General features: G+C 33.2%; 1 protein-coding gene across 8 annotated transcripts in view; it reads right to left on the reverse strand.

Moving 5' to 3' along the window:
• Positions 1 to 909: 909 nt before the first annotated feature.
• The window catches only part of LOC141446587 (monocarboxylate transporter 5), a 33,085-nt gene continuing 17,154 nt past the window's right edge, over positions 910 to 16,840 (reverse strand). For 2 of the 8 annotated variants that reach the window (XM_074113130.1, XM_074113155.1), the window contains exons 2-10: positions 11,083 to 11,388; positions 8,575 to 8,718; positions 7,663 to 7,848; positions 5,733 to 6,460; positions 5,015 to 5,237; positions 4,674 to 4,913; positions 4,471 to 4,596; positions 3,527 to 3,689; positions 910 to 1,957 (exon numbers count right to left, since the gene is read on the reverse strand). In XM_074113130.1, coding sequence (XP_073969231.1) covers positions 3,532 to 3,689; positions 4,471 to 4,596; positions 4,674 to 4,913; positions 5,015 to 5,237; positions 5,733 to 6,460; positions 7,663 to 7,848; positions 8,575 to 8,718; positions 11,083 to 11,388 — 2,111 coding nt within the window. In that variant the 3' untranslated portion in view covers positions 910 to 1,957; positions 3,527 to 3,531. The other 6 variants (XM_074113150.1, XM_074113139.1, XM_074113145.1 and 3 more) reach the window with 6 other exon arrangements.

Here is a 16,840-nt window from a genome sequence, read left to right on the forward strand (position 1 = left end):
CTCCTCTAAAATGCATTTTATATGCTATGGCTCCAAGTAAATAAATAAATCAAATAGTCCAGTGTCACAGAAGGTAAAAAATATTTATACTTCATTGTTATTAACGACCTCTTAGCTAAGCTGTGTAATCAAAGATAAGGAGTAAACCACCACTCCATGTTGACGGCGACCTGTTAACACTTCATAACAAAGTTAAAAATATATATCTTATAGGTATGGTTGCCAATGAAAGAGGGTGTCCGTGTGCGGTGCACACATGATCTGCCCTCTCGCCGCGGTTCCAAGAAAAGAGGCAGATCTAGAGCTGTAGTAATGTGTCTTCGACTAAAAGTTTAGAGAAAAATCTAATGTCTAATCAACCATAAGAATTCGTCCACTGCTTTATGAATTGATAAAGAATATTAATCATCTCCAAACGGAGGGATAGTGCAATAATGACTTGCGATCAGGGAAAGACTAGTGACTAGTTGAAAAGTAAATTGATTGTCAACATTTTAAGAAAAGTGGCCACTAGGATTATGTGATCAAATGATATCTTTAGTTGGATAATGTGAGAAAAAAATTTCTTTATTACAATACTTCTCTGTAGAGCGTGACACTGTGCGTGAAAACTTTATTGGTCTCAAGATTTCTCTTATGTTCTTAAATCTCTTATATGCTCTTAAATCCGCCTTATGAACTTAGAACCATGAAGGAACGATTCAACAGGAATTTTGGCCATTAACGCCGACAATCAAAATGAAAGTCCTAGAATCTAGTTATCCAGTTTTAGTCAACAGCAAAAAACAAAAAGTTTTGTTTCAGTAAGATGACGCCTCAGCAAAGAAAAGAAAGAAACATTTATATTTTAAATTCGAAACCAAGGAGGCAACAGCTGGTAGAAAGACAACCGTAAAAATTGATTAAAAATAAAATAGAAAAACAGACTTACCTCTTTATTTTCTTAAGATTAACCAATTGGCTAACTGTGTTTCCTCATTTACTTAAGCGATAACTTTATCAACAACAACAACAACAACAAAATCATGTGAGTAAATAAAATAAAAACAAAACTATTTCTTTCTGAAAACTTCAGCAATGATTTTCAACATTTTTTAACAACTTTTCAATAATTAACAATTTTAAAAATATAAATTACAATAAAATAAATATCACTTATCTACTACCGTTTGGTAGTACAGATCTTAGAAATACAATAAAAAATATTTAAGATTTTTAAAGAATAACATTTCATTTATTTTTAAGTTTTGATTAAAAATAAATTTTGAATAACTATTCTATGGTTAATAATATCAAAAATATTTTGTTTATTGCAACTTTTTTTTTTTTTTTGATCATTTTGTCAATAAAAAAAAAAATTTCTCAGCTAAATTATTTTTTTCACTTTAAAATTAAAATAACTATTTTGCGCTGATTCTGAACATTTTCAAACTTGAGCTTCATTTCAGACTTTAGTTACTCCTGCTTATGCTTTTACTTTCTTAAAAAATTAGGATCATTTTTTGTTCCAAATTGAACCTTCCTCTCTTGTAAACTGTGCACTTTACATTTACAATAGTTATATTTATATCAGTCATCCCTATATATCATATTTCTTATTTTACAATAATTATACAAATAAAATACAAAATTTTACTATACATATTTAAAGAAAAGTTGATACATTACAATTCTACCTTATTTTTCTACAAATTATTCCCAATATTATTGAAAGGTTGATCCGATATTTTCATCTAATGCCTGTCCTATAGAATAATCTTTTAATCCGCTTAATTCAGGCAATCTTCTAAGAATCTCTAGGCAATGGAGGCTTTAGTTAAATATAAAGGAACTTTGTTAAACGTGTAACGATATCTAACCAATAGCTATCCTAGAGTTTATCCCGTAAAATCTCTTCTCAGCTACTGGTGTACGTTCACTTTGTGTTTGCAGTAAATCTAAACATCTTGCGTCTATTCTTAACAGAAAAAAATAAATACATTATTTTAAGCTGATACCTAGTTTGAAATTGTCCACCTGACGATGGGCTTGAAACTTTCACAGTTTCACACTCGGAGAAAAAAGACTACAATTTAAGATGTTTAATAATGAGTAACATTTCTACGGTTAACAGTGAACAGTCTAAAAGGACAGGGTATGCTTTGTATGGGTGATTTCAATCTTCTAGTGGTATCTGGCTTGCCAGAAGGGGGAACGACTTCTCTTTCAGATTCCAAAACATAATTTCGAATTGTTGTTTGGAACGAAAGTTTAACAAATGTTTTGTTGTTTTGATTCAATAAAATAATCACTCTATCTAGAACTTTATAATACAGTAGGGCCCAGTGAAAATTTTGCAGGAAAGGGAATATGACATTTCTTGTCGTGTCGCTATAACGTCGAACGGCAAAATATAAATTGTGCCACTCACTACGGGACTTACCGTATTCATCGATCTTTTGGTCGATACCCAAAAACGGGACTCTTCACTGAAGGTGATGGTTGCATTGGGTGGACCCGCTGACCATTGGAGCCTGGCTGCTGTACGAAGGCATGTTACTGACAGCCTTCAACATGCAATGAATTGGAATGAAGACCAGCCGACCGTATACGACGGTAAACCGGTTCTCTTTGCACCCTTTTTTCCTTAAGTCGTTTATTCAAAAATAACGCGCCATTAGTGATAACTGCATATCGATAATTCTCCTCCTTTCAAAATCGGTTAACAGCGAGAGACCGTTGACTTCTGTCAACAGGGAAGTTCAACGCCCTATTTTATTATAAAGTTCTAGACAGATTAATTACTTTATTGAATCAATCCTTACAAATTTGTTTGTTCGTATATATTCAAGTGGCAGCAAATATTTATTAACTTTATTTATTGAACGATTTCTATTAATATAAACCATTTTGAAAGAACTAACTCTTCTGATACTAATAGAAAATAGGCTACCACAAGCCAGGTAGGCTTTATGACAATTTGTTTTATTAGAAACAACACAAATCACATTACATGTTGATTCAAAATATATCTAGCTACATGTAAACTACTTGAGCAACGAAACAATTAAATTTCTTACAATCTGGAAAATTCATTTTACCAAGCAGCACTTTCTATAAGTAAATCAAATTTGAGAGAGAGTTCTTTAAACTAACAAATTTTATTTTCATTTTTAGCATTTAATATTTTATCCTATTTTTATGGGAGGATGAAGTTGATCGCCTGCTCGTGGTGCTCCCTGCATAATCTAAACGATCAACAGAGAGCACCAACATGAATGGATCAGACCATCAGACCGTCTCAGAAAGTAGGAGTTTAACCGCCTACAAAGTCTGAAGGTACTCAGGGCAAGTGTAGAGGCCTATAGTCCCTCCATTACACTAGGGGACTTTGGGCCAATCCCCCACATCTCTAAAATAATACAGATTAAAAGAAACTTACTGACCTCTACACCGCAAGGTAGATGAGGCAGAGACTAAGTGAGTATCATATTTTTATTAAATTTGAAAAATTTACCACTATTTCATAACATTGATAAAAACATACCTTCTTCAGCTATTGGCGCCCTCATTTGCTTGCTTAGCTGACCTATTTTCTTCCCATCTCTTTAAATAATTTAAGGGATAACACATGACACCGGACAGTAATATTAATCCGCCTGATATGTAGAATGTTGAATCATAACTGTCGGTTAGTTCCTTGAACATTCCTGGAAACAAAATTTTGTAAATTTATAGAAATAAGTTACAAACTACAGGCACGGCATCATACAGGCACGGTTTCGCTCTAACACGATAGGCTAAATTGCGGGAAACCTCGTATAACAATGCAACCCGTAACACGATTTCGATCTAGCGAAAGATTGAATTGCGTATTTTTTTGATCCGTCATAAAGGTTGGCTGACCCTTGGCTCTTCATCTTGCCGAGCAATTTTATAGCCTAACCCTAACCTATCTACTCTAAGTTATCTAATTTTAGAACAGCAGGAAAAAAAATCTAAATGAAGAAAAAGATACTGAAAGTGAAGGTGATATTTACCCAAAAAAACTGTTCTGAGCAGTGATGAATCAAATGATGGTTTGGTTTTTGATCGTTGTCAATAGATGAACTTTGGAAATATTGAGGAACGGTCAATAAAATTTCTATTTTTCATACCGACGTTCTGGAAATTTATTGTCTTCTTCAGGGTAATATAAATTTGTAGAGTTATATGTTCATTGAAGAGTTAATATATATAATAGATATATAATAATATATATATATATATATATATATATATATATATATATATATAATAGATTGTATTTAAGTTTTTAATAAGTTATCGGAATGCAAACCCCTTTTTGTACTGGCTCTGGGTCTCATATAACATGGTTTTACTACATACAGCACGGCATTTTCTAGGAACCTATTTACCTATCGTGTTACAGGAGGGTAACCCGTACATATTTTAATTATTTATAGTTGAAGATTACTCTCTTGGCCGTACCTGCAATAGGTGATCCTATGGCTGCTGCTACACCTTGAAACAGGAGCAATAGTCCAAAAGCGTTTGTGAGTTTCTCAAGGCCGATCAAATCTACTACAAGTATGGAACGAAGCGATGCAAAACAGGCTGCAATCACCAAAATTAAGATAATAAAATGTTGAGAAAAGCATTAATAATTCATTCAATCGACTGCATTTACTTACATATGGACAATCCAAATACTGCAGCAAATGTGAACTGGTAGGCTGGGGTGTCAGAAAGTCCACTTATCATGGTTGCGATGCCACCGATGGTTAACGCTATGTTGTTTATAACTAGAGAACTCATTCCTGGCATGCTAGTTATAGCTCCAGAGACGATCCTGCCAATAGTGTTCGTGATGCCAATCGATGACAATAAATAAACCGCTAGCTCAGGATCCATACCATTGCCGACTGCTCGGTCTGGATTTCATTTAAAAAAAAATCCCGTATTAGTAACATTTCTCTCAAAATGTGAAACACATTCCCCCCCACCCCCCAAAAAAGATCAGACATCTCCTTACCTGCCAGGTACATAAATGGCACAAACAACCCCATCATTGTGAAGAAACCAGCTGAAGCGAACAGTATAAAGGTTGGTGATCTTAATAGACTCATATCCAACATAGTAGCCAGTGTCCGTCGGACAGCCTCCGGACATAGTTGACATTTAGCCTCTTCTTCTTCTTGTACATCTTTCGATGTAGGTAGTCTAGTCACTGACATAGTATAGTCTAAACCACTTCCCTAGGGGGAGGAAAAAAGCAGAATTTATTAAAAATAAAAAAAGTTTATAAATGGGTAGATAGAAGTTGAAAGAAGTATATAAGGGAATCCTGAACGCGGTAGAAGTTATGGAGATTCTGAATCTTACTACAAAGAATAAGATGCACATTGCTATTAGAATCGCTATGCTTATTTTTAGAACCCAGAAATTAGGACGACAGACAGCGCGCAGAGAAAAGCTAGAAGAACTTAACTGAAACTTGGAATTAATCTACATTCTGAAGTAAATATATGACCACACAATATTTAACATTTATAAAAATTAACTATGTAAAAAAGTGTAAGAAAATTAACAATATAAACATTTAGAAATTAAAACATACATTTTTCCATTTTGTCTAATTAATGCTAAAAATTTTTTGAAAGGAAAGATAGAATATTGCAGGAATTAAATGAGGAAAACATCAATTTTATTGAATCATCTTATAAATAAAGTGAATTAGTTTTAGTACTTACGTGAGATTTGAACTGAGGCAACCTGTTCAGACTGGCCTGGAAGAATATGTCATCCCTATAGAGTGGTCTAACTCCGGCCTCTATTTTAGTCAGAGTGTTCCTTCTCGATCTGTAGCTGCTGTCGGAGGTGGTGCGTGGTCTGTACTTGATTGTAATACTATCTCTTCTGACATCAGATCCTAATATGGTGCTGGTCGCAGATTTATTCTGTTTCTTCGACGTATTGAACACTTCGTCGTTATTGTGTTCAGACAAAAGTTCATCATCCACTTCATACTCCTTTAAATTTTCACAATCATCTGAGTGATTTTTGTCTATTTTTATAGAAATCTCCGGACAAGCTGTTATACTGACCCTCTTTTCAGATTTCGCCTTATTATCTTTATTCATCAGATATTCTTTCATTTTCAATGAATCTTGCGACTTGGACAGAGTTTCGTTGCTGCTTGCGTGCAGAACTTCAGCCGCTGTCGGATATGTAATGTTATTGTTTGCTTTGAGAAATTTATTTAAGTCAGTTGGTTGTACTGCGGTTATTCCAACTTCGTTCTCAATGCTGACCGTTGAGTCGGCTTTTCGCAATTGATCTCTTGCTACTTTTATTCGCTGTAACAATGGTAACTGGGTTTTCTCTTCAGTCTCTTCTGTTTCAGCATTAGATACTGAAACGTGTATGGGTTTCAGTGGGCGGTACAGAGCGCTGAATAGTACACAAGTTAGTACGACACCTACAAAATAATAGATAATAGTAATAAAATAGTTTCATTTATTTTATTGATTATTTTAACCTTAAACTTTACTTAAACTATTAAACTATTTTAACATAGAATAGACTCATGGAAATTGGTTTGAACTGGCACCCAGAGGGGTCTTCCACTTCTGTTTAATCAAACCCAGGAATATGGTAAGGGGCTCCTGGGTAAAATGTAAAGGCATGAAGTTTTTATCTCGGAAGATCCGAACTCTGAAGTCATACCAGCTCTTCGCAATGACAAAACACATTCAGCGATTTTTCCATTTCTTCGTGACTCTGCTAGGCTCTCCATGGATATATTTCTTTAATTTGCAATGGCCAGTTAGGAGGTCAACGATCTACCAATCAAGATCTACGGTCTTCTTGCATTTAATGCCTCAGTCTTACTGTTTCAAAACCAGTCGAGAATGGGAAAATAATTTTATGGATACCGTCAGGATTTCTAAACCGTCCCAATTCAACGTTGAGAATACTTAACAGGACTGAATTGTCTGTAAAACTGTCTGGGTATCCGAAAAGATGAGAAATCTGGAATTGATACTTGATTTAATTAAAATCAATAATGTGGAAATAGGAACAAGTCGAAGGGGACAGATAAAGATACAGTACTAGAATAGTGAAGCCATTGAGGAAACGCAAACTCGAGAACGCTGGGAATCAAACTTCGGCAACAGTGGTCTAAATGTTCGTCAATTTGGACGAATATATCCAACTCCCTTAACAAGAAAAGGTTGGTTATCAACCAATAAGTATTTTTTCATTAAATTGGGCGAACCTTCTTTTAAGCATAGAATTTTTGATATAAGTTTTAAAAACTGAAAGGGCGTCATAAACATAAATCAGAAGAATAATTTGGATTAGAGTTAAAATCAAGTACCTATTTATTTATGAAGATTTAATGTACTCATTATCATTAGTATAGCCAAAAAGTTATTATGAATAAACTGGCCAGCATAAGGGTCTGTGACCTCTAATAATGCATAAAAAATATTAATGAAAATTTAAGCAACAAAATTACGTAAATTAACGTATATCAACTAAGAATGAATGAAATGTTAGATACTTGCTGATTTGTATAACTTTTGGCGTTTAATCAACCCTTATACTTTGCTTTTAAAGCTGTAAGTTTTTGTTAAGGAGTTTCTTTCAGTTTTAAAGCATGAGAGATTTTCTTACCGGCCTGAATTAAAAGAGCACCTCTCCAGCTAAAGTGATTGATCAGTTTCTTTGTGATTGGTCCCATAATGATTGTACCAATACCGGAACCAGTTACTGATATGCCAGTAGCAAGTGCTCGCCATTTTTCAAAATAAAATCCTGTTGTGATCACAGCTGGTACGTAAATCATGCCAAATCCAATACCTGCAGACATTTTTATAATTATTTATTTATATTAAGAGTTGTTTAGCAAAAATAATTTAATAGAAAGAAAATAGGTCTTATTTAGTAGAGTTTAAAAATGAAAATATTTATAGTATTGATATAGAATATGTATGGATTATAGAATTTATTGATTTATCTTGATCTTGAGCTGGGCACAACCCAGGCACTTCAGACATGAAAGGCTTATTGTGCCAACCCCTAGTGGGCCTAGGCTAAGAAACTCCAAACTTGCGGTCTAGAGTTCCAATTTGTCACGTGCAGTTGCCCACCACTCGTTACCATAGACGCCGTATTTCTTGGCTAAAAGAGGCTAGTAGAATGGATTCGCCTGTCCTAAATAACTACCTGTATAGTCCAGAAATACTAAGGATTATAGATAGACAAGGTTGTCTCCCTGAACAGACGCCGGTTCTTAAACACCGGATCAGTTAAAGGATCGCCTATTATCCCAGACTAGTCCCTGCTATTCTTCGTGGTGAAGCCAATGGTTGGTTACTCCACCACATTGTATTCATATTTGTTGTATAATCAAATTTATTATTGCGAATGCTTTGAAGATTTCAAAGCATGAAAAAGATACGTTCAAAAGTAAACATCATCGCTTTATTGCGTAACTTCTTTTAAGGATTCCTCTAACGAAAACAGACTGAAGATACCTTAGCTATCCTTCCCGAAGTAAATAAAGAAACCAATTAAATCGCTTACCTCCTAAAACGCCATAAACAAGCCACAGATATTCTATATTTGGCGCCAGACTAGATATTGCAAAAGTGAAACTAGCCAATACACTTCCTGCTATTCCAGTAACTCGAAATCCATATCGATTGGCAATGGCACTCACAAAAGGTCCTAAAATCAAAACAAATCATTTTCTTCATCCTCTTATTTGAATTAGTTTTAAACACATGGTTGTGGTTGGTAATTCCAATAGTTACTTCTCGCCAATAGTGGCTATTCTTTTATCTGCACGGCATAAGTTTAGAGTTACCCTATGGTGGGTACTGAAATTTATCCTAGATCTATCTCTACTAAAATGAAAAGGTTATTAGGAACATGCAGATTTTCTTATATTAGTATTGGGCATAAATATCCGTTTTGAGGTAAGATGAGGGGAAAAAATTGTTTTTTATGTTATTGCTTGCATTTATAATCAGCTAATCATCCCAGTTTAAGATCAGCTGTTTACAACATGCGGCCCGTTATAGTTCCGTGCTCCAGATTTCAAAAACTTGGATTTATACGTGCCAGATCCCCGCTTCGAATCCTATGGATAGATACTTTTAATTTGCAAAGAAAAAATTTTAATCATAACTTTATTATTAGTATTTATTATTAGCTTATATCCGCCTTCATGTCACATAATTAGTGGTCGGACGTTAAGCCCTGAAAAAATAAGCGATTTTCTCTACGTTACTTTTTTTTTACTTATATCTAATTCAAAATTTTAAGCGGCTTTCTAATATATCTATTTATTGCTTCGAAAATTCCAATTACATTAATCAAAATAGAGCAGAAGTTAAGTGTAGGATCAAGAATATCGTATAACTAATGAAAGAGACGTTGTAATTGTCCATTCTGCTTGGTACAAAACATAATGATGTGGTTGATGTCGTCTACAACCTGAGAAGTATTTCACTTATTTGCAATTGTAATAAGAGACGAGAGTTTTACTGAAAAACAAGTAGAAAAAAACTTCCAAACGATAAAAGATAGATGAAAATCAAAACTACACAGACGTAAAGAAATTGCTGCAACGGATAAATCGATTTATTTCTAAATTGAATCATTCAATGATAAAAATTAACGTCACTCGTAATACTTTTAAATATTTTGAAATGACCTTCATAAAATAAATGCTCAATATAGTGCAAAAAAAAAAAAACTAGTTTAACACGTAACAAATGAAAGGGCACGCAAAATACTGACATTTTGTGACAACATGTGAAAATAACTTGTCAAATGTGGAAAACAAAAATTCTATTACGTCTACTGTCATGAATATACAACAATAATAATGGAATTTTAGATAATGACGCAGAGTTACACCTCATTTGACTTGTTTATTCTTTTTAAATTTATTTCTTCTTTTAAATTTATAAATTATAGTCTTGAAGATTATATTGTTTGTACTAAATGAACTGAAAACTATGTAAATCCTTGATTGAATTATGAAGTCGAAGGGTTAAATAGATTGGTTATTGTTAGAAAAAAATGTGCTAGATAAATGTGCAGTTAAATTTTTATAATTGGAGCCTGTTCCACAGGCTCTACAACAACAATCTGCAATTTTGTATAGCCTATCCCGTTGCTATGGAACTGATATTGGTGGGCAAAATATTATTTTTTGAGTATTTAAAAAGAGATGATCAAAAAAATGTACCCACAAAAGAATTTAAACAAAAATCGGTGTTAATGCTCAACATGTGTGGCTCTCTTACACACCAATTCTCAAAGTGCAAAGATTCTAACTCCGAATTTGGAGGAAATATTTAAATACTTCCCAACATTAAAAACAGTAAAAATCAAATATCACACTGGAAAAACAACTTGAGAGACATGCCTGCCGTCAATGTTCTATTAGAACTGCTCTAAGACTAATTCATCTTGAAAAATAATGTCGACAATGTTAATAAACTATGTGTACGTATAGTAAATCTTAGATCCGAGAAAATTATAAGAAAAGTTTTTCGAGAAAATCACGAAATCGGAGAAAAAAAAAAACTGTAAAGTGGCACTTCCGTTAAAAATTCCCCCCCCCCCAATTTGCGAATTCATTTAAACTCAAAATACTTATATAAAACTAAAATACACTATTTTTCGCATGTAGATAGTTTGGAAAAATGTTCAAATAAAAGTAGATGTAGATAAAAAGCTGGAGATTGTATCAATGGCAACATGCATGTTAATTGCATCCCTGAGCGGTTTAAGGACTTTGATTCTTTATCACATTTTTAAAGGAAATTGATGGAACAATGTATGAGTAAATACAAAAAGAAAAAGATTTAGGCACTTTTGGTAAGCTGAATTTTGTCCAAAACTAGTTTATCGCACATACACACAGACACGTAAATGAGAAAGTGGGGGAAATTTGCCCCCAAAAAAAAAAATCTGTTTAGCACTCACTTCCGGTGAAACCAGAATATCAAAATATTTTACACGAACACATACCAGCACCAAGAATAAAGTAAATAAAAACTGTATCTGCTTAATTACCAGCTATTAAATAAAATCCAGACAGCAATGAACCAGCTATAGCACATTTTGGTATAGAAATATTGAAATCCTTGGAGATATCGTTTAACAATACACCAAAAGAGAAGACAATACCATCTACGACCACATTGCACATGAAAGAGGCTGCAACAATGACCCAACCCCATCCACCGTCAGGCGGTACGGCCACATAAGTTGTAATCGTTTGCGCTGGTGGTGATTCTTCGCATCGACTTTCTTTAGCTTTCATTTGTTCGTTTTCTTCTTTTTCTTTTTTATTATTCTCATCCATTTTCTCTTTCAGGCCTGGAAAAAAGAAAAGGAAAAAAGTATAATAATTTAAAAATAGGAAACTAGATTACACATTAAGTTTACCATTCAGTGTGGGAAATACCCGGAATGAATCCTAAACTCTACGGGATTTTGTTTGTTTTTTTCCTGTAAATGGCCGAATTATAAGGATACATTGTAAATAAATATCGGATTCATAATATCGCATTTCTAGTTTCTATCTTCTTAAAATATCAAATTTTGTTTTGTAATGAAAAACTAAAAAAAATCATATAATTACAAAAATTAAGATGAATGACTACTTTTCCTTTTTTTTTTAAGAATTAATTTCTAATAAAAGTTCAACATCCAAAATTACAACCGAAAGAATCAAGGCTAGAAATTAATTTAATTAACAAAAAGATAAAAACATGTGCAGCATCCTAAGAGACTACATACATTAACGCTCGTTGAATGTGGTACTGTATTAATTAAATCGACACCACTCTTTCAGTTTGTATGTTTGTTCCCAATATGTATAGTTAGACGTTCCACAACTGAATTAAAATACAAAACGAAATATTGTATAAATCTATTATATAATATAAAATACGCAATTCTCCCTTATTCTTATTCTTTCCTATCTCAGCAGATTTTATTATTCATGACCTTTTAATCTCTTTATCCGTATCATTTAAAGTTTGTATTTTATAATTTTATCTTTTTAGTTTGTTAAAAAAGTATGTATTAATTTAAAGCACATTTATCGTTTAATTGTAATAAATTTCACGTTATTACTTTGTCCATTCCTGATTATGGGTCCTAAACCTACAACAAATCGTAGAACACCTAACACGTACTCCTCTACCTCTATTCTCATAGTTGTAATGATAAGTTTTCGGAATTTCTACAAAATATTTAATTCGCAATAACACTATATGGATAATGTAACTCTTCTCAAAAAAATAAAAATAAGAAGACGGTAATCTGTTGAACGAAACTAAGTAATAGTCAGTTTCGGAGGAAATTGGTTTTTCACTTATGTCATTCTCTTTTCTCCAAGCTCCCATTTTAGCAACTTAACTTAAAATTATACATTAAAACTGTCCACATTAAAAGTTGTATAAGGGTTGATCGTCAAAAACTGCTTAATTATATAATATATTAATATCTCTTTTATATTATACAAGAGATAGGAACATATATTCCACCATAATGTCATGTTTGAGATGTCTTACTATCCCTGTCATAGAAATGCCCCTAATTTCGGATGAGGGAAGACTATAGCCGAGAGAAGGTTAGTAGCGAAGCCTTCAAATCTAAGATGTATCGTGAATTACTAGTAAATTACGTTTGCTAGTCGCCTCCGTTCACGACACCTAATTAGGTTGTTGGACTTATAGCCTGCCTGAATAAGTAGGCATTACATGAGTCGAAATGAGATGGTTAGGTTCTACGGAAGAATTTCCGCTACTTGTATTCACTCACACAATGACTAGTTTTTCTAGAACCACTATTTCTGATTCAAAGGACTACAAAACCTTTAGCGCCAGGGAAAGCTGTGGTGCCCAAACTGTGTGACAATTTTTACATCTAATTAGAAGTTTTCCAATTACGAGAATTTTCTTATGTAGTTTCTTATGTAAAAAAACTTCAAAGATGGAAGTTACGTACATTCCACATACAATTGGTTACAAAAAGGGATTTTGTGATCGTGTATTCTTTTTTTAAGTTCTAAACCGGAAATATCTATTTTTTAATCATCTCAATTTTTAAAAAGGTTTCTTTTTAAGAAAGTGTCCGGTATGAATTCTTCTCAAAATATTCCAATTTTGTAGCCTGTAATTCGGTGTGAGTTACTTCAGTACCTTATTCATGAAAATTCTGCAACGACTGAACCATTTTACTGAGTAAATTTCTCACTTTTTCTTTTTCAGGTTTCTCTGATCTGTCTCTGTTTTTTTCTTTGCTGAATTTCGTACATAATTACATTGAACGAAGGAAATTAAATTGCCAAAACTGTGGTAAAAATAAATCCGTATGTGTTCGCATCAGACTTTTTTTTTATAGCAATAATCTTTTGATAAAGAAAAGAAAATTTCGAAAAATAATTTAGGTGATCAATGTTTATAAACAGACGTTACAAAAGATAAAAACAAAAAACCGATACTATAGGCTCTGCCAAGGACCTTGCAATGACAAAGTAACCGGAATCCGTTGTTCAATATGTTAATTATAACACCACATTTCTAATTAAAAAATAAAAATAAATAAAATTCTCTAAGTAAAATATCCATTACTTAGATTTCAAAAACTATTTTCTCAGATTTATATGAACCTAAACTATATACTATATTATATAACTATATTATAAGTATATATTTTTTTTAAATATTTCAAAATTTGAAAAAAAATCTCCGTATTACAATTACAAAGAAAAGAAAATAGAGAGAAAAAAGAGAAAGATAAATAGAGAGATAAAAGGAAAGATAGTTTTGAGGTTAGCCAGGTCAGGATTAACTACCATGGTAGCATTATGATAAGAAGCCACACTGAAGCGAAAACCACTGTGATGTCCACAGATTGGTTGATTCCAGTTCTTCCGTTGCCCATAGTTACAAGTACCTTGTTGATGACTGTTTGTCTTCTTTGGCTGGCCAACATCCTTTCGGTGATCGTTTCCAAAAAATAAAAAATAAAAGTTTTAAAACACTTAACTACAAATGTTTAGTATTAACACATGTTATTGTTTTATTTTTAAAGAAATTTCTGGTAGCTTGCAGGATGTTACTTGCAGACAGATGAACTATTAAACATGTCTAGAATTCACTAATAAATTTCTTTGACGTCCACACTGACAACCTCAACGGCACAATGACAAGCAAAGATAGTTGTTGACTGTTTTAGAAACAACTTGACCGGCTTGCCGAAGGTCTACGCCCCACCACTAAGGGGTTGTAATTCCTGCCTCACATACATACACACGCGCGCGCGCTCTCTCAGTAGTTTTTTGCTTTTTTATTCTTGTTGTGTTAAGTACGACAAATAACTGGAATTATTATGAAAGTGGTTATATTTTTTTTTTTTATTTATTTATTGGCCATTCGTGAAGTCTTCCTTTAATTTGCAATATACACGTATACAAATAAAAAAATAAAATTATGTAAAAAATCTTGTGTTAAAACTGACCATACTTCTCTAACAGCTACATTTCTACAATATTATATTATTTATATTTATTAAGTTACTAGCTGAACCCGGCCACGAGTTGCTGTAGCTCAGCGAATCGGATCGATTCGGTGATGGCATTCCCAATTGATTGAGAAAAGCACAAATCTTCAATCATTATCAACGCTTCTCCATGTTCATGTTTGAATTTCCCTTGCGTATTCGACAGGAAATATCTTCAGCCAGGTGCGACTTATATTACTCCCAAGTTGAAGGAGAGCAGGCGGTCAATATGAGTGCAAACAATGCACGAATTTGATTTGGACGTAACATGTTTGCACGCGTGATTAATGCATGCATCCCGGTATCGGTTGTTCACCAATAAATTCAGAGCATGATTGGCACTACGGAAATTGGCATATGTAACGCCGTTAACAATTCTCTATTGCTGGAAGACGTTGGATCGGGCACATTTACCAACGACATGCGAAGAAAGAAGCATTCATCTTGAATACAGTCTGCCTATCGTATTTTTGTTAGATGATGCCGGATTGTACGACCTGGATTCGCTCTCCTTGTCGTTCAAATGATTTTCTACTCGCGTTCCATGTGTAATAATACCTAGGCACTTCCAAATGCAGTGTTTCTTAAACGTGTCATTTTGACATAACGTGAAGAAAGCAGTTAACGTTGTAGCCAGTGAATTCGGGGCTATTTGCTGCACATTAAAATCTATGAACATTCAATTTTACAATGTAATCGGTAACACCGAAATGGAATCCTAAAATTTAGTAAAGCGTGTGTTGCTTTTACGTGCAACAGATGGCGCTGATTTTTTTTTTTTTTTTTTTAAATAAAAAAACATGTTTTAATCGGTCACAGGAGTGACATCTATATAAAACGTATATAAAAACGCCCGTACTCGACAACGTCGTGTTTAAATTTGAAAGAAATCGGTGATGAACTTTCGGAGGTTTAAGATTTTGAGTTGTAAAACTAGAAAAAAAAAACAAAGTAAAAGGTTCTATTCGTAAAGTGAAGAAGATCTCATTTTAACGTAATTATGTAACTATAAAGATTTTGCTTTCTATTGTGGATTAATCTTTTGAAATCAATGTTTGCATCAATAGATAGAATAGATATAAATATATGTAAAATTAATTATACAAAAATTAAGTAAGAATTAATTTACATTTCAACCTACTTTACAGTTTAGAGATCGCTTAGGATGGGACAAGGATAAAATATGCATGGAAAAAGAATAGAAAAACTAGAATAGTTAGAGAAGGACTTGTTTAATTGTATCTATAGGAAGGATCGAGTGTATTTCGCGGTAGAGTGGGTTAGGACGACAATCTAGAATAAAGAGGAGTTTCAGAAGACGGTTTTGGACAAAGGGGATCATAGAAGGTACCTCATGGAGGAAGTCGAATCTGTTACGTTGAGCAGAATCAGTCGCAAGTCTGACAAATTTACTGCTTTGAAATAATTTTTCATTTTCAAATTGCACTTTAACTAACATTATACTTTACACCACACTGCCAGCTAGTCGAAGTAGGGCTTCAATTAGCTTTGGTCTTCAGTATATAATCTTTCATGGATATTCTACAGAATCCTACAGTTTTCTATGAACCTCAACTTTTTTTACTTAATGCTATTTGGCTTTAATGTAGCTAATGCACAATAATGGACTATTTTAAGGGCAGCAGATATTTTAGAACTTCATTTTTTAAAGAATTTTAAACAAAACCGAGAAGTCTTAGACTTAAATGAAAGCCATAAAAGAGAGAGATCTAAACTTCTGTATTTTGATTTCCTCAATAATACGGAATTTTAGCAAAGTATTTTTAATATTGCACAATAGTAATGTCGTAAAATAGAACATTAAGGCGAAGTCTAAGGCAATTCCTTCACAGAGTTGCTGAATTATGAAATTTAAGAGTAAAAGTGAATCAAATAAATGTTATCGATCTGAAATAACGTAATCAGTATAAGTTAAAAAACTATTGGAGATATTTTGGAGGTATCCCCAAAACTGGTAAAATCGATTTAGCAAAGCGACATTTCTGGTTATCCGATTTTGGGCAGAATCTTATTACTATTGGCAATTTTTATTTAGAGTGATGCTGACGGTGGTCAGACTTTCTCTCTCTCAACACCTCAATTCGTGAAATTACCCTTTCTTGTCTCAAAAGAGACTTTTCCAATGAATACTCAACATTTGAAATCGGCCCATATCCAATAAGATCTCTTACAAGAGTAAGCTAAAAGAAAAAGTTTTTAAAAAAGAAATTGTGATGCTCTTGGTTAGTATTGAAGA

This window comes from Rhodnius prolixus, unplaced genomic scaffold (assembly GCF_049639745.1).
Source record: "Rhodnius prolixus isolate KJV_2025 unplaced genomic scaffold, Rpr scaffold_1, whole genome shotgun sequence".
Lineage (NCBI taxonomy): Eukaryota > Metazoa > Arthropoda > Insecta > Hemiptera > Reduviidae > Rhodnius > Rhodnius prolixus.